This window comes from Palaemon carinicauda, chromosome 44 (assembly GCF_036898095.1).
Source record: "Palaemon carinicauda isolate YSFRI2023 chromosome 44, ASM3689809v2, whole genome shotgun sequence".
In the NCBI taxonomy this organism is placed as follows: Eukaryota; Metazoa; Arthropoda; class Malacostraca; order Decapoda; family Palaemonidae; genus Palaemon; species Palaemon carinicauda.
The window spans coordinates 5,658,986-5,682,527 of record NC_090768.1 but is presented as its reverse complement, the minus strand read 5'-3'; the positions used below and the strand labels follow the sequence as shown (position 1 = coordinate 5,682,527).

The following is a 23,542-nucleotide window of genomic DNA, read 5'->3' as shown; positions in this document are numbered from 1 at the left end:
CCGAAAGTATACCCTATAAATAGCGGAGGGTTTGTATCTACGTCGGAACAAACAAATTTCTGAAAAATTATTCTATAATCACTTCACAAAGAATGGAAAAATATTTTCGTTGTTTAGAGTAAAATACAACGGAAAATAAACCAACCTTATGAAAAATTTATTCGGTAATCAGCAGTGAAAAAGATAAACATAGAAATGAAGGTTATTATAGAGTAAGTGAACAAGTATATCCGATGGTGACAAATCTCGAATATAGCTTGAGTAGCGGATCTGCAGCCTCGTAATGAAGGGGTTAACCTGATAATGCTTCTGGGGATCACTTCAAGGGATAGGTGACATTCTCTTTCCTCAAGTGTGGTCTTACTGTTATTATTACTATTAATTATACAATTGTCAAAAGTATCGCAGTCTGCCATATTAAAACTTTTAATTTCAGATATTTTACTTGATAGTTCTATATCATAAGGAAACTGCTTAGATATTCTCCTTTATCTATGAGTTACACTGACTTACTGTGCGTGTTTATGACAGTAAATGGATACATATTATAAAAGGAGAGGTTAATGGACTGAACTAACAATTTGTTTTCTTTTTTTATCAACCCAGGCACTTTCCCCAATTCTGGGGAGTAGCCGACATAAAAAAAAAAGAACAAAAGGGGACTTTTCTTCTCTTTTCTCCTTCCAGCCTGACGAGGGATTCAGCCAAGTTTGGTTGGTACTGCTAAGGTGCCACAGCCCACCCTTGCCCAATATCCACAACAAATAAAGTTTCACATGCCAAATCCCCTACTGCTGCTACCTCAACAGTTACCAAGGTGATCAAAGTACGCAGTAGGGCCTATCGGATCTGCATCACAATCCCTCGTCATTCATTTCTATTTCTAGCATGCTCTCTTGCCTCTCTACTCTCCTATCACTGCTTTCTAAGATGTGATAATCATTTGGTATATGTCAATTAATAATATTTTTACTGGACTTTAATTACATTTTCTTCTGGTTTTCTTTTACTTATTGTTTATTTACATATACATACAGTACGCTAACAAACTGTAAGATTAGGCAATGATCTGTCGTATGTTACCATAGGTCAAGGGTAGGAAACAGTTCTCGGCCTCATTTTATACCTTTCACTCTAATAATGGGAATAAGAGTGACTTTATTGTACCATAAATAAAGAAACAATTTATAAAATTTCTATTTCATTTACAGAGCCTTCCACCTTGCAACTAAATTGGTAATCTTCTTTTCATAGAAAGTTCTATCATATTATCAAATGAATATCTTTAATGCATGCATCTCTGGAAAAATTGACAGAGTTAGTATAAAAAAATCTGAAAAAAATCCTTGTATCCAAATATTTCAAAACAAAAGAAAAAAATAAACAGTAACATAGGAACCATACATACGGTAAAGTAAACTGTAGTCTTGTTCTTCTAGATCCAAGCAATGTGAAGTCGGACTTAGTTGTGGAGAAACCAAAGCGGCAAAATCATATACTCCTGGAACTATAAATGATAAGTCATCATTACAAACATAAGAGAAAACTTTAAATTATGTAACATAATTGGACATTTTATAAACAGTAAGACAGCCTCTGATGAAGAAGCAATGAAATTCAGAAAAACCTATTAAACACAATTGCCAAAACAAAGAGTTGTCTAAAAGTGGACCACATCTTCAAATAACAGATTTTACACCTCTGGAGAAATGACAAAGATTTTCCTTTAAGACTGAATGATTACTATTTTCAAAATACAGTAATGGATTCCATGCATGCAAATCTCTATTTCACCAATAAAAAGGAACTCTCACTAAAACAAAATGCAATTTATCAGACACTTAAAGGTTTGTACTTGTAATATATTGGTGGTAAAATGGCAGAAGACAACAGCAGATCTTCAGCCTTCTGTCTACATGAAGACTGATAACGATAGTAATAAATATCTGTAATCTACACATACAAGGATATCCGAATGCCTTAGTTGATACTCGCCAATAAAGATGAAAAATATGAGACATTTTTAAGTGTTTTTATTCTCACTATGAACATTTTGTTGCAAATCCATTGCTTGGTGAGCCAGAAAGGAAACAAAGTGATGTAATCACCTGTCTGCCAATTACGGGACATACTGGATTAAAAATGTGTTAATAAACAAATGAATAACATTCCAAAATGTAATGAGAGACAGATTTACTTTGACCTGATAAATTGGTGAGACAGACACAATCCTTTTCTTATGGAAATCTTGGAAATCTTAAAAGACGTATGGAGACCAAGTCGCAAGCAAAAGAACCTAAAAAACCTTGTCTTCCACAGACATATATTAAAAGCCCTTACTGAAAATATAGGAAAATTAGCTCTCATTCGAATAGCTTCCAGAATTATATGAAATTCCAAGTGAAATAAAAAAGGCAAAAGCTGCAGTCCTGACAGCATTCCTAAACAAATGCTTTCTACAATACAGCACAAAAATAATCAACACCAATCAAAGAAAGTATTCAAAGTAACTACAGTAGAGGATTACATAAAATAGCATATCATAATCCAACCTAAACAAAAGAAATCTTAGCACTCACTTTGTTCAGGCCATAAATCTGGACTGGATCTGTCCAATTTCTCAAGGCTCAAGAGCGATGGTTCCATATCTGAAAAAAACTTAAAAGTTAATATAATTATTTCCACAAATAAACTAATGAAAAGCCAAAATTAAAAATCAAATTTGAATTTGAATGTCTAAATCAATACATAATAATGCTAATAAGAGTGAAAAAACATAAGGTATAGACAATTCTAATTCATTTGATATCAAACTAAAAATTTAAAATTTTCTTTAATAATTCTTTTTACAGATAAGCACAATTTCTTTAAACAATGCCCTACTTTCCTAGTTTATGCAATAAGTCCAAGTTCTGAACCTCTAATTAGTTGTTAGCAGTAGTTTACTGGTCCGGTATCTATACAAGTTTTTATGTTTATGTCGTCGTTGGTATCAATTAAACTTAACACAGTTTCATTAATAGTCGGTGCACAAGTCATGCCCACATCACCTATTCTAAACTTGATTTCTTATCCAATGTGCCTTTATGAGTTTTCACTACTGTCATAGGCTTTAAAGAGGAGAGTAAATTCACTTTATTCCTATACACTATTAGATCCTGCTGACAGACTAAATGACTATATGGTAGTGAGGAAATTCCTATAGAAGAAAATTTAAACAAAGGTAAAATAGAGACTAGGAATGTTTTGTCTATCTGAAACTACACAGCTTTGTGAAAATCATTCTAGATATGTCTAAAGGTTATATCTCAAGTTAAAAGCAATGCTGTGTTGACATCCAAGAAATAAGGTCCCATTACTGAATCAACAAAACCCATTCCATAATCAACAGATGGTGAAAAATTCTAACTCTTGAGCCATCACCTCCATTAGTTCAAACTAGCAGCAAATGTTTCAAGTTGAACAGGTTTATACAGTATAGCTTACATATTTCCTTATTTCCTATTGACTCTGGGCACAAACCCTAGGGCTTGTAGTATTCTGATTATCCCATTAGGGTTGTAGCAAGCTGGTAATAATAATAACAACTATAACAATACAGTAGTAATGCCCTAATATGGAATCAGTAATTCAAAGAGTACAGTAAAATTAATCCCACATCCGTAATTTAAGAGGACAGTATTAATAATCCTGCATTTATACAGTATGAATATAATGGCCAAAATAAAAAAAAAATAAAAAAGGAATATTCTCAAAAGTATATAAATACTGAGTAACAAAATAAAAGATCAATGCATTAAAATAAAAATAAACAATCACTCTTTGTGTGGGAGTTTACTAGTACAGGTTAAAATGTAGACAAATTTTCACCATGGAATATAACATACTTTAAAGTAATTCGTAGTTATCCTAGTTAGCCTATACCAACCAGTCATTTAAAAAGGGGGATGGGTCTTCAGCAGCATTGGAACAGCCACTGAATCGTTAACAAGGTAGTTGGTTAACGACAGGTGGCACAAAGGCGAAGCCCCACACACCGCCTGTCACACAATAGCCACATTTGTCCTTAAGCCTACTAGGACTGAAAAGGCTGGTTGAGGGGAGAAATTTAATTCAAAGGATTGAGGTTTGTATATCTATAAATAATGCAAGTTACTTTTTAAATTTGTTATTTGTTCCTATACTATACTAATACAAAATAGGCAGATTCATTTATTAGTGGAAGGTAGCCCCTTACAACCACAATGGAAGGTTTTTATCTTCTTTGGACATGTCATCCTTCCTGATCCAGTAAAGGAGCAAAAAATGTGACTCCAACAATTTCCCAACAGCTAATCATAAGGACATACAGTAGAAACTGTTTAGGGCTTGACCAATACAGTACTGGATTAAAAGGAACCTAATAATAGACCGACGAAACCTATTTCCCCAACAGGGATATGATGTTGGCAGTATCAAAGAAGGCAGATCTTGACAAATGCCTGGTAAAACACCAACCCATCCTCGCCCTTGCCAGGAAGATTGAGGAGTTGCTCCATCATGTACCCCACCAGCATCAGATGTCTGACTACTAAATAACGGTTGTGGCTAATGCATCCCCCTGTGAGAACAAGAAAGTTAGAAGAGCTAGACATAGTACCTCTCCTTGAGACTTATGCTGAACGAATTATCATAAACAGGATGCATACCAAGTCCCGCAAGTAAGCTGGGAGTGCTAAATACCCTACCTTACATTATTCATTGGTTTCAAGAGACTCGACTTAAGTCAATTTTTGACATAGGTCAGATCTTCACCCTATACAGTAAAGTGACTTTCAGGTTTCCTATACATGTTCTGAACATGAAAGGTACTTACAACCTGCTTTCATTTTATAGAAAACATATATGTATACTGTATTAATAAGCTTCCATGTGAAGTACAGTACAACACTTAATAGGTATTTTATGAATTAGAGACAGACGTAAGGTGGGATAAAACGACATAACTTGGATTTGATTTTATATCTAATATTTAAGGGGAGTGACATAAAGTCAGAACTGACATACGTTGAGCTGACGTAAAGAGGGGTATTAATGTACTGTACTGAAAAGCCACTTCAGGACCCAAGGAAAATGGTCCATGGGTATCTAGGTAAAGTCTATAAGCTACTGAGATATAAAGGTAGTTAAGACTCCTTCAGCTCCAAGAGGGCTTGGTCTGTAGATTCTTTCGTGAGAGGACAGAGGCACATACTAACAAAGGCCGTATCTACAAGCAAACCAAGCCAGAAAAAACAATGTCTGGATACTTAATCCTTGTTTCTGCTGGGGATAATAAGAAGGCTACAAAACTCGGATGCAAGGTGTCAAATTTTCCTCCAGTAGCACTGCAGTGCTCTGGTATGACACTAGGCAGATTCATGCAAACTTAAATGGAGAGATAGGATTGAAAAGATCCTGAATTAATCAGACAGACTAATAATGGGTCTTCGTCACAATCTGTGAAATGACAAAGGTGACAGAGCCCCATCCCTCAAATTTTTTACATCACAAAGAGCCTGCAACTCTCCTACTCTCTTGCCAATGTAGAAAAGAGAGACCCCTATGAAGATCTCCCCAAGTTGTCAGTAGCGCACTGCGCCCTGAGAACGAGGACCATCCAACCCAAGGACCAAGTCCCAGGATTGGTAAGACTGCTCGAATCTCCCTTAAAGCATAGACCGATTTGATAAGGAGGAGGGATCCACATATTACAACTGCTACCCACCACCATTTATCTTACTGTGAAGAAAGACAGACTAGAGGGAAAAACCCTATGAATCCCTCCTCAGGTTAGCAAGAGGCACATGTGCCCATATTCTGAAAGGATTACCCATAAAGTATATCCCTTTGGGAACTAAGTACCAGGGTAGGCCCTTCAACTCTGTAACAAAGTGGCGAGCGTATGCAAGCAGCCCTGCCCATTTTCCTGTCACACTTTATTTTTTACCTTTGGCTTAGGACTGAGAGGAGTGGTTGTGGTGGAAAGTTTAACCTTAAAGGACGGAGATTTATATAGCTCTGAAAAATGCAATAGTTCTGACACCCAATAGAAACCTTACACTATTTATAGGGATTATCTTTCAGCGAAGCTGGAAGACTAGCCATACAGACTTTTAAGCAAGGTGGCAAATACCAAACCCCCTAGTTAGCAGGAGGTAGTGAGGGGTAGTGGGGGTTGCCAGCTACTCCGTTCACTCACACACCAGTGTGTCTAAACCACTTGCTCTTCTGGCTTTGCCAAGATCGGACGTCTCTGCTCTCTGCCTTCCAGCAGACTTTGCCATATTACTAATTCTTAACTTCTTTCTCTTTTCAGGTGTGCGTGTATCTTCTTCCTGCTGTCCTAATGTAAACCTGCCCAGGACTGAAAGGACGCTCGTGGTACCTTCACGTCCTCAGCCGAGACCGACCCCACTTTTTTGTGTACAGCATGCCGAAGACAGCGATGTGACCTGGGTAACACCAGCGAGGGGTGTCGGGAGTGGTGTTCCTCCCAGTGGTCGAGATTTGGGCGCAAGAAGAGGTCCAAGAATGATTAATCTCCTTCGGGGTCTTCCTCGAAGGCGAAGAAACTTCGGACCTCTTCGTTGACACCCCGATCTCTTACCGAAGCTCCTGCTCGCTTGGTCTCTTAGAAGGATCGGTCGAGTAGGAGTGCTGATCAGATAACACCAGGGAAAGCCCGGGGTTCAGGGGATGAAGCTGCTTCACCTAGAGAAGCAACTTCGCCCCTGCCGTCGGGCGAGTCCTCCTCTTTATCTGATGTTTTGCACAATTGGCCGTCGGTGGGGATTGCAGGGCCGAAGGACATTCTGTTAGAGCTTCTTCAGCGGGGGGCACAGGGGAAACATACTGTGTCCTCCGAGGTAGAAGTTCTCTCTCCCACGCGCGCCGTAAGTCGACGTGCTTGCTGTCTGAGAGGCTCATCTCTCGCCCTCTCCTGCTATTGTTAGTCCTTCGCAGCCTGATTCCCCTTTGGAGATTCGCCGCTGATGAGACAAGCGTGTCCGCTTGCCACCCCAACACCGACCAGCTGCCTACAACGAGAGTTCTCGCCACCTCAGGACCTCTCGTCTTCTAGAGACCGTAGTCCCCTTCACCCAACCAGACGTTCGCCAATGCCTGCCATCAAGAAACAGCGCTCTCCCTTTAGAGATCGACAATCTTCTTGCCATTCTCCTGCTCATGATCACCATGCGCCAGCTCGTGATTGTCACTCGTCGTTTGTTGATCGGCACTCGCCAGCTTGTGAACGTCACTCTCTCGACAACTATTCGCTAACTCAAGATCGTCACTCTCCAACTCGTCGTTCACCAGCTCTTGGATGCTCTACTACAACGCATTCTTCTCCAGTTGGCGATCACTTTTCATCCCGTGATCATCTCACCCCAGTGCGCCACTCCCCAGCTTACCGTTCGCCTGCTAGATGTTCCCCAGCGAGCCGCACAACATCTAGTCGCTAGCCAGCGCGCCACACTTCATCTCAAGGCTCGCCATCCATCTAGTCGCTGCTCGCCAGCGTGCCGATCTCCAGATCGTCGCTTACCTGCTCACCATTCGTCAGCTCCTGATCGTTACTCACCAGCTCGTTGAAGTTCTTCATGCAGATTTCCAAGACATGATTGCTACTCGCCAGCGCGCCGCTCCTCTCCATCTTCCGTGCGCGATCATCAAGATTCTGCATGCAATTCCTACTCTTTCACGCACAGTCACCCTGATCCCGCATGAGATCGTCACGCTCCCGCAAGCGATCCGGCTTCTACTCGACAGCCCCGGGACTTGGTTCGCAGAACATCATCGTCTGTTCCAGGGCAGCCTGCATGTTGCCATGGCTTGCCAGCAAAAGGCAGTCGTTCAATCCCATTCCCAGAAGGATTCAGGTAACCTACCAGCAAGTTTGCGAGGGGGTGCCCATTACACCTGATCAACCACCCAAGACAGTTCAAGAGGACTCTCCACCTATAGGCCTTCAAGAGGATACACAGTAACTGTCTACTATGGGGAAACCTCCATCGTGGTTTGCCATCCTCGTCAAGGCAGTGAAGCAAGTGGGTGCAGGTACAGTTCCAGAACCTCCTAAGCCGACAGCAGTCGCGTCAACCACGAGGATTCCATTGGCAAAATCAGTCTCCTTTCCTGCTTCCTCTTCTCCATCCGACCCTAGGAGGAGGCCTGTCTCTTCTCGAGCCTCGGACCCTCCCATGATCTTATCTCCCTTTAAGAGGCCTCAAGGAGCCCCGAGAATGCCCTCTAACATCCAACAGGACTTTTCGCAGCTTCTACTCACCCTGGCCCTGACAATGACGCAGAAAAGGAGACTAAAGAATCCTACTCCTCTTCAGGCTGATCTCGTACACCCTCATACCAGCTGAAGCTTACGACTCTCCGCGAGAGTTTTCCATGGAGCCGAGGTTCAGGCCATCTCCTATCGAAGTGATCCAGCCAGAGCTTAGGCCAGTTTCCAGACCAGCGGAAGATGACTAGAAACCTTCTACAACAGAGATTCAGACCTCTACGGGATGGCAGGAACCCCCCAGACCTCCTATGCTGAAGGAATTCCTACAGCCACCGCAGAGTCTAAGAACGCAAAGACCTTACCAAAGAATGCTAATCAAGGGCGGCTCTTCTTCAAGAGGGGTTGCAGGTCTTCCCCTACAGCAGGAATATCGGCAGGTGACATTCCCTCTGTTGATGACCTCGACCCACCCAAGGCTCCAATGAGTGAGAGCTCATATGTGGATGATGGTTTGGCTATGGAAGACGAATATCTCCTTAGGGCTGCTAGCCCTAAATTCAACTCAGATGCACAGCAGAGAGAGTTCGAGTACCCCTTCTGGCAAGTCTTAGCATGCATGAGGGCCATCAATGAGTTGGCTGACCTGAAGAAGGCTCCTCAGGAGGGCAAGGACAGTCCTAGACCATGTCTATGGCACCCAGAGACCTCATAAGGCCAGTGCTGCTTTGCCCTGGTCGAAGGGGTTGAGGGCGGCCAGAAAGAAGGGCTCATCCTCCTCCCACCACCATATGCCCAGCAGAGACAGTATCACGAGGTCTCTGATAAACTCCTTCCGGCTTTGACTCTGAACTCCTCCAAAGAGGTTCTCTCTAGGGGAGTCTTGTTCGAGAGGCTTTCTGGGCTCTCAGCTTCCTTTTCGACATCTGAAAACCTAAACACGGAAGGTTGCGAAGTAAGCCATGCAGGCTACCTCGCAGCTGTATCTGTGGTTGGGATAAGTGGGCCACTTTGTTAGAACTGAGGACTGGTCCAAGGATTCTACAAGGAAGTCCAAGGAAACATTTCTTTTATCTGGCACCCATTCCATAGAATTCCTCGCTTACCAGGTTGTTAACCTGTGGGCAAATACTATTCTCAGGTGACGTAATGTGGTGATCAAGAGGTTCCATAGGCAGGACCACCAGGCTGAGGTTACCAGGCTCAAGAATTCTACCCTGGATGGCTCTTCCTTGTTCAAGCCGAAAGAGGTCGAGAGGGCGGCTGAAAGGTGAAGTCCAACCAGGACTCCATTCTCCATAGGGCCTTGACATCCAGGCCTTACAGCAAAGCTCCAACAGCGCCTAAGAAACAGCCGCAGACATCCAAACCCTCGACCAGTAGGGTCCTCAAAGAGTGTGTCTAATCAGCACTTTCCTGCTAAAGACCAAAATGGCTCAAGTCCTCCATGGAAGGCAAGAGTAGTAGTGGGGGGCAGCAGAGGTTGATCTTGCTAGGGAGAGCAATCCTCTCACCTGCCCACCGGTGGGGGGATTTCTGCAACACCGCTGGCAGAGGTGGCTGCAGCACAGGGCTGAGCCTTGGACAGTCCCCGTGATTCGTTTAGGGTATCGTGTCCTGTTCACTCAATCTCTCCCTTCACTGACTCGGGATCCAGTTCCATCGAGTTCCTGTGTGAAGGGATCCACAAAGGGGTTATAGCCCTCCAGGCCTCCAAAAGATCCTCGACGGCTCTCCAAGCTTCCTCAGTCGACTCTTCTTGTGAAAAAGGTGTCGGGAGGCTGGAGACAAGTCATCGATCTTTCGGCTCTGAACAAGTTTGTCCTCCGAACTCCGTTCAGAATGGAGACGGCAGACAAGGTCAGAGAAGCGGTAAGACCACTGGACTTCATCAGCATGCTGGATCTCAAAGATGCATAAAGTACTTCTAGATTCCAATCCATCTGTCTTCGAGGAAGTATCTCTGGATCATACACAAAAACAGGTAATACCAATTCAAGGTGCTATGCATCAGTCTTTCCACAACACCCCAGGTATTCCCAAGGGTGCTCGCCCTAATGTCATCTTGGGCTCACAGGATCGGCATTCTATGACACCTCAACAATTGCCTGATCCTAGCAGACTCGGTAGCAATCCAGGTGGAGTCAGCAAACAGACTCTCCAGATACATTGGTTCCCATGGGATCTGAACAACTAACTGATCTACAATGGTGGGAGGCAGACGAGAACCTCCACAAAGGGACAATCGCCATTCATTCTACCTTTCATCCGGACTCAAATTCACATTTATCATAAACAAGATGCTTTCTGTCCCATTTGGGAGCTGAGGTGGATACAGAACTACTTGAGCAGTAACCCCCAGGGTAAAGAACTTAAGTGTTGAAGGACTTGCAAGTATATTCCTTCAAATAGAAGGTGGTGAAGGATACAGTAATTGGTATTTCTAAACCTTTGCCTTCATCATCTGCCCAATTACAAGATCCTACTTGAAATCTACGGTGTGACTGATACCCGAATTCATGAGCTCTTACCTGAGCTGGTACCTGATATTCTTAGCAGTCGAAGCTATGCTCTATGGATTGTCTCTAGAAACCAGAAAGAGACCATATTCTTTGACACTTCTTTCTTAATTCTGCCCGTGTGAAGAAAAGTGGCCAAGAGGACTCGCCTAATATTGAGCTGGAAGTTAAATCTTGGACAGATATGCTTGTGAGACGTACTTAGCTTGCAGATGTAATTTTCTGATGGAAAGACTCTCGCTGCTGCCATGTCTATCAGCATGCCCAAATACTTTAACCTCTGCTTGGGTGTGAGATTGGACTTCGCCCAGTTTATCATGATCCCCAGATTACAACAAAACACAAGAAGACAATCTCGATCCTGTAGCAACTGTCCTTCTAAGGAGGCCAAAATCAACCAATCATTGAGATACATAAACAGACCAATCCTATGTGAGTGGGCCCCAACTGCAACCAGTGTGAACACTCAAGTGAGCACCTGGGGAGCAGTGTACAATTCAAAACATGATCTTAAGGAAGAAGCAGAGGTACTTCCAAGAGGACTTGCTTACTCTAAAAACTAATTCAAGAAAGAGGTCATTGACCACTCTCCTACTCTTAGAGGACTTCTCTGCCAGGAACAGTAAACAGTTGAAGCCCAAAAGTGAGGGGAGTAACATCTTGTTGGACCGAATGTCATCAGTGAGAGGAAAATATCTGGCACCAATCAAATTAAACACAAAATACCACATACCCTTTTCTCTGTTAATTGAGGTGTAAAATAAGCCTTGGTTGCATGCTCAGGAGCACAGGGCTGTGACCTTTAGCCACAGACACATTGGCGGAGGTTACATGCAACTACATCTTCAAGAGAAGTACGCAGCAGTTCCCCGCCCAGGTGGGAAAGGTTAATGAGGGCACTTGAGCTCTTCCAACATATGGCCAACAGAAATAGCATCTCCAATCAGCCTGACTACAAAGATATTCAGGCCACCTAGGGACTGTCACCCTACCACAAAAGAGAGGTGGTGTCAACAATAGTCCAGCAAGATTTCTTATGACTGGCCTTTCTGGACTGCTTGTTGGAAAGTGTCAAAATCAGAAGAGGAGTAAGAGAAGGAGGAGGAGGAGGAGGGAACTCTTCTTACAAACTTTCCCTTCAGGCTCTACAAAGTTGCAAGCACAAAAGTTGAAGTCTGAGCAACCGGGGATTTCCTACTTCCTTTTAGCTTTGGCACTTTTGCCACAGGGGAGGAAGCCTTCTTAGCAGCCTCAATAGCTTTCCTGGGCTTAGGTCAAACTGCAGGGATTAACACAGGGGCACTGGGGTAAACATGACAAATTTGAAGATAATTTGTATTTTTCCTAACCATACAAACCTTAGCTATTTACATTGGGTTTACCTTTTAGCGCAGCTAAAATGACGAGCCAATAGTTTTAACGAGGGTTAATTACCCCCGCGCTAGTTAGCAGGGGGTAGGGGAAGGGTAGCTTGCTACCCCTCCCCGCCCCACACACCGGTGACTTGCTTCACTTCACTTAGAGGTAGGACTTGACTTGGGGGTCAGGGATGGCGGGCACATATGTGTAAATAGCTAAGGTTTGTATGGTTAGGAAAAATACAAATTATCTTCGAATTTGTCATTTGTTCCGTAACCGAAATACAAACCACGCTATTTACATTGGGTGACTTACCCCTTAGGAAGGGTGGAAAGTCCCCAGCCTTACTGACTTCGGCTTGCCCGGGGGCTCGATCCCTCAGTGAGCAGCACTAGAGAGAGGGAGCCCCTGTACCTCACAAGTTCCTAGCATCGCTAGGAACGAGTGGCCTACATAAGCAGTGTGTGACTCGTCCTATGAAGTAGACCTTGAGACGTTCAGATAGGAATTCTAGGATAGGACGTTCCCAGTACCACCTCGTCAGGGTATGGGAGATGCAACAGTATTAAGCTTAATACTAGGAGCACAAAGAAGCATGGGTTACCTGCAGAGGTCGAGGTCAGCTATGCGAGGACCAGGATGCTGCTTCCCCAAGAGAGGGGAGAATGAAGAAAGAAGTAAGGGTCAGACATACTCTTTCATTCACGCAGACTAAGACTGGGTAACAACGCCCTCAACCTACTGCTACTTGTCCAAAAAGGAGCCTGAGGTTAGACCAGCTGTTGTGCAGCCACCACAGGGCCGATAAAAAACGTATCGAGGCTCCTGTGGGTCACGTCTTGCAGGTAGTGGGCTGTGAAGGTTGTTTGACGCTTCCAGACCCCAGCTTGTAGTACCTGCGTCACAGAGAAGTTTCTCTTGAAGGCCAGGGATGTAGCAATACCCCTGACATCGTGGGCCCGAGGGCGACGTGACGGAGGAGGGTCAGGATTCAGGGCATGGTGGATAACCCTTCGAATCCAAGCTGAGATGGTGTTCCTGGTGACCGTCCTCTTAGTCCTGCCTGTGCTCACAAAGAAGCTCGCACTTGAGGACGGACTGCAGCCGTTCTCTTCAAGTAGTGCCTCAGACATCTCACTGGACATAGTAGCAGCTGGTCTGGGTCGCTTGTTACAGAACGGAGACTCGCGATCCTGAAAGAGTCGAACCGAGGATCCAGCACTCCAGGATTCTGAGTCTTGGCAACAAACTCAGGGACGAACCTGAACGTTACCTCCCCCCATCCCCTGGAATGGGCGATGTCGTACAAGAGACCATGAAGTTCACTAACCCGCTTGGCCAAAGCGAGTAGGAAAGCCACCTTCCAAGACAGGTGGCAATCAGAGGCCTGGCGTAATGGCTCGAAGGGAGGTCTCTTAAGAGACCTGAGGACTCGAACCACGTTCCAAGGAGGAGGTCTCACTTCCGACTGGGGGCAGGTAAGCTCATAGCTACGTATGAGTAAAGAGAGTTCTAGCGATGAAGAAATATCCACGCCCTTCAGTCTGAAGGCCAAGCTTAAGGCTGAGCGATAGCCTTTCACTGCCGAGACAGAAAGGCGCATTTCTTCCCGCAGATAAACGAGGAAGTTCGCTATTGCTGGAATAGTGGCATCGAGTGGAGAGATACCCCTTCCACGACACCAACCACAAAAGACTCTCCACTTTGCTTGGTAGACTCCCTCAGAGGACCTTCGCAGGTGCCGAGACATTCTCTCCGCAACCTGTTGCGAAAAGCCTCTCTCCGTGAGGAGACACTGGATAGTCTCCAGGCGTGAAGCCGAAGCGAGGCTACGGCCCTGTGAGGGACGCCGGAGTGGGGTTGTCTGAGAAGCTCGTGTCGTGGAGGAAGCTCCCTCGGGAGCTGCGTCAGGAGCTGCAGAAGGTCCGGGAACCATTCAGCGTAATGCCATAGCGGAGCTACCAGAGTCATCGAACAGTTGACCGATAGTCTGGTCCTGTTGAGCACCCTTCTCATCAGACAGAACGGTGGGAAGGCGTACACGTCGATGTTGTCCCACCGTTGCTGGAAAGCATCTTGCCAGAGTGCCTTGGGGTCCAGGACTTGGGAGCAGTACAGGGGCAGCTTGAAGTTCAAAGCTGTCGCGAACAAGTCCACAGTCGGGGAACCCCACAAAGTCAGGACTTTGTTGGCTATCTGAGGATCCAAAGACCACTCGGTACTCACTATCTGCGAGGCCCTGCTCAGACTGTCGGCGAGCACATTCCTCTTGCCAGGAATGAAGCGAGCTGATAGTGTTATCGAGTGGGTTTCGGTCCACTTCAGAGTCTCTACTGCAAGATGGGATAGCTGCTGCGAAAAAGTGCCTCCCTGCTTGTTGATATAAGCCACTACCGTGGTGTTGTCGCTCATCACCACCACGGAGTGACCCGCCAGGGACCGTTGGAACTGCTGAAGAGCCAGAAAGACGGCCTTCAATTCTAGCAGGTTGATGTGTAGGCACTTTTCTGATTTTGACCAAAGGCCTGAGGCCCTCTGCTTCAGAACGTGCGCCCCCCACCCTTCTTCTGACGCGTCCGAAAACAGAGTCAATTCCGGGGGGAGGACTTGAAGACTCACTCCCTTCCGCAGGTTCTCGTCGACCAGCCACCATCGCAAGTCCGTCTGTTCCAGAGACCCTATTGGGATCAGAATGTCCGGGGAATCGGATCCTTGATTCCCCTGGGACTTGAGCCGCCATTGAAGGGATCTCATCCTGAGGCGGCTGTTTGGAACCAGACGAGCCAGGGAGGATAGGTGACCTAAGAGACGCAACCACGATTGGGCGGGGAGTTCTTCTCGCCTGAGGAAGGGTTCCGCCACCCTCCTCAGCCTTGCTATCCGGTCGTCTGATGGAAAGGCTTTGTGGAGATTGGTGTCTATTAGCATGCCTAGATAAACCAGTCGTTGGGACGGCTGCAGAGAGGACTTCTCGAGGTTTACCACGATCCCCAGATCCTGGCAAAGATCCAGAAGCCTGTCTTGGTGCCGAAGAAGGGTCGACTCCGAGTCTGCTAGGATCAGCCAATCGTCCAGATAACGAAGGAGACGAATGCCGTTCCTGTGCGCCCAAGATGAAATCAGGGTGAACACTCTGGTGAACACCTGAGGAGCTGTGGAGAGACCGAAACACAGCACTTTGAACTGGTAGATCTTGTCGTCTAGGCAAAATCTCAGGTACTTCCTGGAAGACGGATGGATTGGGATCTGGAAGTACGCGTCCTTTAGATCCAGTGTGCACATGAAGTCTTGTGGTCTCACCGCAAGTCTGACCGTGTCTGCTGTCTCCATGCTGAACCGGGTTTGCTTGACAAACCCGTTCAGAGCTGAGAGGTCGATGACGGGTCTCCAGCCTCCAGTAGCCTACTTTACAGGAAAGAGTCGACTGAAGAAGCCTGGGGAGCCGTCGACGACCTCCTGGAGAGCACCCTTCTCGAGCATGGTCTCGACTTCGGCCTGAAGGGCCAGCCCCTTTGCCGATCCCGTGGCATAGAAGCTCAACGACACTGGATTCGCTGTCAGGGGAGGTTGAGATGTTGTGAACGGGACGCGATAACCTTGGCCGATCACTGAGACCGTCCAAGTATCGGCCCCGTGTTGCTGCCACCTGCGGACGCAACGCTGAAGGCATCCCCCCACAGGTGGACACGCAGGGGGACTGCCACCCCTAGGGCTTGCGGCCGCGGCCGTCACCCCTAGGAGTCTTGCCTCCCCTGGAGGACTTACCGCCCCTCTTGACCTTGGCTGGAAAGGGCTGGGGTTTAGACACCACCTTCTTAACTGCCGGTGCCTGCTTTGGAGCCTTACGAGGCTGTTGCTGCTGTTGTGGCGGGGCTGGAGGCTTATAGGGCCGAGTTGTAAGGGCCCTATGGAGGAGGGAGTCCGTGCTGGATTTCCTCCACCTCTCAGCCGTTCGCTCCATGTCTTGAGGCTCAAACAGGTTCTCCCCCAGAAAGGAAGCATGTCGGAGCCTACACACATCCATGGCGGGGACCTTCGGATGGAATCTCTCGGACACAGCATCGCGATGCTTCAACACAGAGTTGGCCCACAGGGTGGTAACCTGGTGCGCCAAAAACTCGATGGAGCGGGTGCCCAAGAGCAAGAAGGTCTCCAGGGCCTTCCTATTGGTCTCCTTGGACAAGTCCTCCGATCGCAATAGGATGCCCAGAGATCCTAGCCAAAAGTCCAGCCACGAAGTGGCCTGCATGGCACACTTAGCGACCTTCTCGTGGCTAAGGATCTCTGCCGCCGAGAACGACACCTGCCGGGCAGAGAGCTTCTCAAGGGGTACTCCCTTCACCAGCTCCTCCACAGAGTGATGGAGAGGAAGAGCGAGGTTGGGCTCACCCAGAATCTCGAAATACCTCCTCTGCTGAAGACGAGGAGGAGGGATGAGCTTGTTCCCGGCAGTGGAACGACTGGAGGAGGCAAGAAGCGCGAGCTGAGCGTTGGCCCTAGCTCTGGCACTCTTCAGACCCCGAGACGAGGGCAGAGCCGCACTAGACTTCGGGGCCTTCCGAACGTCAAACACTTCAATTCAAGATCGTGTCTTTGCCTTCACGGGGGGCGATGACTGGATCCATAAGCCCGTTAAGTTGCCTTTTCAGGCTTAGGACCTACCAGAAGGCATGTTCGGATTCCTGCTGTTCTCCTCCCTGCGGGCTGGCAGCTAAGTCTCCTGCCCCAGGGATCTCTTCCTGGGGTGAAACGTGGACATTCCCCCGGGTAGTCGTGGGTTCCTGGCGAATCCTTGAAGAGGATTTCGGGACGGTCTTGTAGTCCTTGGATTCCCTCCTGGGAGGGATACAGGATCCCAACAAAGAGATTCGAGGGGCCCCTTCCTCACGAGATGATTCTCCTCCATGAAGCGAAGTCTCCCCCCTTGGTGCCGAGGGGAAGACTACCGCCCCACTGGACTCACCTGAGGACGGAAAGGCCTCGTCCACGGGAGAAGGAGAACGCACTCGAGCAGAAGGGGCCTTCGCGACCGACCTCTTAGGAACCAACTTCGCCCTGGGGGAAGTCACCACGAAGTCCACTCCTCTCTTTCTCTTCAGCGTAGGAGACAGCCGTTGGTTTGTTACCCTAGGCGGCGAGTGCTGGTTTCATAACCCTCACTAACGCCCGTGCCAGAGGACCAAACCAAGTCTGTTGCTCCAAGGACACAGAGTCCGAAATCCTCGCTAAAGGGAAAGGGATCGGGCGATCCTTTGGAGTGGACACCACAGTACCTGCCTGAAAAGAAGGTGGGGAAGAATGATCTACTAACCTCTCCTTAGTAGTATCCTTGTCCTGCACTACCAACCTGTGTTTGGGTGGAGGCGATTCCGAGCGTTGTCTAGGGACACGCGTTCCTGCTGCTACCACCGGCTGTGGAATTCGCCGCGAACGATGGTCACGCGAGGGTGAATGGTCGCGCGGGAGCGCGGGCGCACAGGTGGATGACCGCGCGGGTGCGCAGGCGAGCAGTCGCGAGGGAGCGCGGGCGCGCAGGCGAGCGGTCCCGCGGGCGCGCAGGCGAGCGGGCGCGCAGGCGAGCGGGCGCGCAGGCGAGTGGGCGCGAGGGTGGGCAGGTGAATGAGCGCGTGTCCGAGGCGGCGAACGCAAGCGTTGGCGCGATGGCGAGGAAACGCGCTGCCGCGTGGGTGAGGAAGACCGCTGGCGATGGGGATCAACAGGTGATCGGTGATGAGCTGGTGAGCGCTGACGCGCAGGTAGGCGATGGCGCGTTGTGGCATGGTGACGCGTTGGCGAGCGATAGCGAGCAGCATGCGCCGGTGAGCGATCGCCTGATGGCGAGCTAGTAGCTGGCGAACCATGTCCCTTCAGAACCTCCGGCTGACGAAGCGTTGGAGAACGTTGGCGCGCAGGCTGTAACACACGCGGGCGGTCCGGAGATCGCCGAGAAACTGGTGATCGCTGACGCGTAGAACGCTGGTGAATAGGCGATACAGTACCAAAATCGCCTGTGCGCGCTGACGAGCAGGTGAACGCTGGCGCGTAGGCGATCGTTGACGCGTGGGAGAACGCTGGCGAATAGGTGATACTAAAATCGCCTGTGCGCGCTGGCGAGCAGGCGAACGCTGGCGAGCAGGTGATCGCTGGCGAGCAGGAGATCGCTGGCGAGCAGGAGATCGCTGGTGAGCAGGAGGTCGACGCGTGAGATCCTGTGAAGGGACAGGTGGCGCGGCGCGTTCACGAGCAGGAACAGGAAGATCGCTGGCGCGTTGGCGAACATGTGCTTTTGACACACGCGCTGAACGATGTTGCGTAGCCACAGGATCAGAAGACTGATGGCGAGCAGGGAGCTCAGCAGGAACTGTAGGATGGTCAGAGACCGCAGGGCGATGATCCTCAAATGAGCGCTGACGCTCAGAAGAGAGCTGACGAGCAGGAGAGCGCTGGCGAGGAGGGCGAACATCAGGAGAGCACCGACGAGCAGGAGAGTCTTGACGCGCAGGAGAGCGCCGACGAGCAGGAGAGCGCCGACGAGCAGGAGAGCGCTGACGAGCAGGAGAGCGCCTGTGCGCTAGCACTGCTCGTGGAAGGGAAGAATCCCTTTGCCCCGAAGGGACCGTTGCCCGTCGGGTGACGAGTTCTCCAGAAGGTGAAGATCTGGCAGGAGTTGGTGAACGGTCTGCAGAGAGGTCCAAGGGAGACGGAGCTGTAGGTTGAGGCTGACGAGGAGAGTCCCCTTCGGAGGAAAAAGATCCAAAAAGGCGCCTCTTAACCCCCTTGTAAGGGGAAGGGAGGCCCTTGCGACGTAGCGGACGGTGAGCCTTACGGTGGAGGCGGCCTCGGGGAAGATCATCGGGACCATCGGTCCTCCGAAGGGGAGTCTCGGTCAAAGCACTTCCCTTAGAAGGAAGCTGAGCAGCAGCAGAGACCGAAGGACTCACTTCCCCCTTCGAAGGATGTACGGAAGGGGGGAGGAGAGCCCTCAGCACCATCAACCTCAACAGCACCTGCGGAGGATTGACCAGCCACGTCGGAGGCCTCTGCCACCACGACGTCGACAACAGATAGAGGGTCTACCTCTGCTACCGCCGGCGACTGCTTAACAGCGGCCCCCAACGAGACAAGGTCAATAAAGGCGACCCTGGAGGGCAAGCCCTTAAGCCCCAAGGAAACCCAAATCTGCAAAAGATCATCATTAGTTAAAGCATTATCAATAACCTCCCCCGGAGGAGGAGGGGGAACCGCCTCGCTATGGGAGGCGACGCCCTCTCCCCCCACCCAAGGTCGGGAAACAGAACTAGGGCCTGCGCTACCACTCGGCCGACTCTCCTTAGGAGCCGGACGAGGGGGAGCTTCGGAGGAGGTTTGGGCGGCGGAAGAAGAATCCCGAGAACCTTCCTCCTTCAAGGCAAACCCCGAAGGAGAACGGTCTCTCCTGGACTTCTTCTTACGCCGGCGGCCAAACCTCTCCCACCGGGAGGCAGACCACTCCCTGCACTCACGGCACATGTTCTCCTGGTCACACCGTCGGCCCCGACATTGAGGGCAAAGGGTGTAAGGTTCCGTAGCTACGTCCGACATTAAGGTCCCACAAGGACGACCGGCAACACCAGGGCATGTACGCATTGTAAAATAATAATAATGAAGGTCAACTTCCAACCAACACACACGCTGTAGAAAGAAAAAGCAGAAAAATTAAAGGCTGTCACAAGGACGATGAACCGACACGTCTGATCACCGCCGAGCCAAAAGTGAAGTGAAGCAAGTCACCGGTGTGTGTGTGGGGGGGGGAGGGGTAGCAAGCTACCCTTCCCCTACCCCCCGCTAACTAGCGCGGGGGTAATTAACCCTCGTTAAAACTATTGGCTCGTCATTTCAACTGCGCTAAAAGGTAAACCCAATGTAAATAGCGTGGTTTGTATTTCGGTTACGGAACAAACTAACATTACTGGTATCACCACTGCAATTACTTCCACTGGGGACCACAGAAGCCAAGTAGCTTTCCTTAGGTCGAACTCATCACTGACGGTCTGTAAGGCAATAGAAGAGCTTCCACTTATGCTGGTGTACGATAATCACTGAGGGAACCTCATATACAGTACTACTAAATGCTGAAAACTCACAAATACAAATATGAGGTCTTCCTGCTTCTGAAGCATACTCTCCAGGGACTGAGCCAGGGGCATATGCCTATGAACTTTACCAACTGACAAGCTTAATGAGGAGAGAAAAGAGCTATAAAGCCTTTTAAGCATCATTGATGACAGAGAAGACTTAGCCAAATCATTTTTCCTCAAAGAAAATGTCTGTCACTGAATGGGAGGCTACAATCTGCATTTGGCACATAGGGATGACTGTGATCAGTCATATCCCATACAAGAAGCGCAGAGTGCGTGGATCTATATCTAGTCTAGCCATAAACCAATTGCAACATCTCTTTTTTCCTGCATTTTTAAAGTTCTCGTTTCACATCCATATCGTAATCCAACCATGAACCATTTATCTGTAAGAAAGAAAAAAAAAAAATTAAAGCCTTTGGACATGTCGCGACAGTATATCCATACTTGTCGCAGCCAAAGACATAAGAGAAAAATCTTAACAAGAAGGTGGGTAGAACTACTCACTAGCAATCACAACCTGTCATTAACTACTTGATTAATAAATTAAAATGTTGTTCCAGCTCTGTTGGAGACATTCCCTATTCTAAAGGACAAAAGGTTTCTATACCCCTAGGAACAATAATAAAACATTACTAGACACTGTAAAGTTTCCATAACTACAAGCTTTTTCAATATGCATTAATTCATTATAATTTTCCAATAATCATAATAACTGCAATGTATCTTTAAAACAGAATTAAATATGTGGAACCTTAAAACCATACAGATCCATTGCTTGCTATATTCTATAAATCACTTAAAAGACAATACAGTAGTTCCATCATCAAAATGTCAAGTACAGTAATAGAATCCTTCAATAGCCACTTATTTGGTACAAACAAATGAATATGCTTCCTGTGTATACATCCTTTTACAAGATAAAAACTGTATACAAATTACAGCCATGTGCTATTATCTTAAAACACAGGTCACCAAGTTAATGAAACATTCAAATCTTTCTGGAAGTAAAACAAAAGTTATGTACCCTCTTAGTTTTAAACAACAATTCATTTTTACTGGTCTGATTACTAAATTTCATTTGTCTGCAGGGACTATTTATACATATAGTACTGTATTAATTCAGGTTATACTGTATACACATATGACATTTGGATAAGGAATCCATCCACTTACTTTGTTCTGCCCACATGTCAGGACTAGAGCAGGCACTTTTCTCTTGACTCATCTGGGATAATTCCTTATCTGCGAAACAACTTCAGCATCAATAACCGTAGAGTAAAAATAATGAAACTTTACAAGAAGTTTAAATTCCCATCAGATCAATACAGTCGGCCTTAATAATGGTAAAATAACCAAAACTACAACTTACTTACAGTTTATCTTGTTATAAGACATATGTAATATCATTTTTATAGCACTGGCTATAATCATATAACAGAAAAGTAACGAGATACAGTAGTACCTCAGGTTAGGTGTAACTTTGAACACAAGCATACAAATTTGAATTGGGTTATGAATACTGCATTGGTCTTGTAACAAAAATGTTACACCGTATAGGGATCTTTTCTGGAATCGGTCCCACGGTAACCATATACGACCCATGCAGTGTTCATGTGATTATTACCCCATTTTCATGAAATTTTAACGAAAATTAAGAAGCAGTTGTTTCTAAATAGGTTGCTTGTAAAAATTGAATGTAAATGTGTAAAATAAAAAACAAATAAGTGTCCACCTAGTGTAAATATGTTATTTTCATTAGTAAAATAAATTTTTGAATATACTTACCCGATGATCATGTAGCTGTCAACTCCGTTGCCCGACAGAAATCTAAGGTCGGGATACGCCAGCGATCGCTATACAGGTGGGGGTGTACACAACAGCGCCATCTGTGAGCAGGTACTCAAGTACTTCTTGTCAACAAGAACTCAATTTTCTCCTCGGTCCACTGGTTCTCTATGGGGAGGAAGGGCGGGTCCTTAAATTCATGATCATCGGGTAAGTATATTCAAAAATTTATTTTACTAATGAAAATAACATTTTTCAATATTAATCTTACCCGATGATCATGTAGCTGATTCACACCCAGGGTGGTGGGTGGAGACCAGCATACATGTTAACATTAGAAGCTAAGTATCCCGTATTTCATTTTATCAGTTATTCAAAATAACAAACATAAAATAAATAAGTACCTGGTAAGGAAGTCGACTTGAACCATTACTCTGCCTTTTTTAAGTACGTCTTCCTTACTGAGCCTAGCGGTCCTCTTAGGATGCTGAACGACTCTTAGGTGCCGAAGTATGAAGGGCTGCAACCCATACTAAAGGACCTCATCACAACCTCTAATCTAGGCGCTTCTCAAGAAAGAATTTGACCACCCGCCAAATCAACCAGGATGCGGAAGACTTCTTAGCCTTCCGTACAACCCAAAAACAACAATAAAAAGAATTTCAAGAGAAAGATTAAAAAAGGTTATGGGATTATGGGAATGTAGTGGCTGAGCCCTCACCTACTACTGCACTCGCTGCTACGAATGGTCCCAGGGTGTAGCAGTTCTCGTAAAGAGACTGGACATCTTTGAGATAGAATGATGCGAACACTGACTTGCTTCTCCAATAGGTTGCATCCATAACACTCTGCAGAGAACGGTTCTGTTTGAAGGCCACTGAAGTAGCGACAGCTCTTACTTCATGCGTCCTTACCTTCAGCAAAGCAAGGTCTTCTTCCTTCAGATGAGAATGTGCCTCTCTAATCAGAAGCCTGATGTAGTAAGAAACTGCGTTCTTAGACATCGGTAGAGCAGGCTTCTTGATAGAACACCATAAAGCTTCTGATTGTCCTCGTAATGGCTTTGTCCGTCTTAAATAGTACTTAAGAGCTCTTACTGGGCAAAGTACTCTCTCTAGTTCGTTCCCCACCAAGTTGGACAGGCTTGGGATCTCGAACGACTTGGGCCAAGGACGGGAAGGAAGCTCGTTTTTAGCCAAAAAACCGAGCTGCAAGGAACATGTAGCCGTTTCAGATGTAAAACCTATGTTCCTGCTGAAGGCGTGGATCTCACTGACTCTTTTAACTGTAGCTAAGTAAACGAGGAAAAGAGTCTTTAATGTGAGATCCTTAAAAGAGGCTGATTGAAGCGGTTCGAATCTTGATGACATCAGGAACCTTAAAACCACGTCTAGGTTCCAGCCTGGACTGGACAACCGACGTTCCTTTGAGGTCTCAAAAGACCTAAGAAGGTCCTGTAGATCTTTGTTGGTGGAAAGATCCAAGCCTCTGTGGCGGAAGACCGC

General features: G+C 47.0%; 1 protein-coding gene across 3 annotated transcripts in view; it reads right to left on the bottom strand.

The window, feature by feature from the left end:
- The window catches only part of lin-52 (DREAM core complex component lin-52), a 276,531-nt gene that overhangs the window by 15,679 nt on the left and 237,310 nt on the right, over nt 1–23,542 (bottom strand). For 2 of the 3 annotated variants that reach the window (XM_068366739.1, XM_068366737.1), the window contains 3 exons: nt 21,426–21,494; nt 2,580–2,648; nt 1,409–1,507 (listed from right to left, as the gene is read on the bottom strand). In XM_068366739.1, coding sequence (XP_068222840.1) covers nt 1,409–1,507; nt 2,580–2,648; nt 21,426–21,477 — 220 coding nt within the window. In that variant the 5' untranslated portion in view covers nt 21,478–21,494. The remainder of the gene's footprint in view (nt 1–1,408; nt 1,508–2,579; nt 2,649–21,425; nt 21,495–23,542) is intronic. The other variant, XM_068366738.1, reaches the window with a different exon arrangement.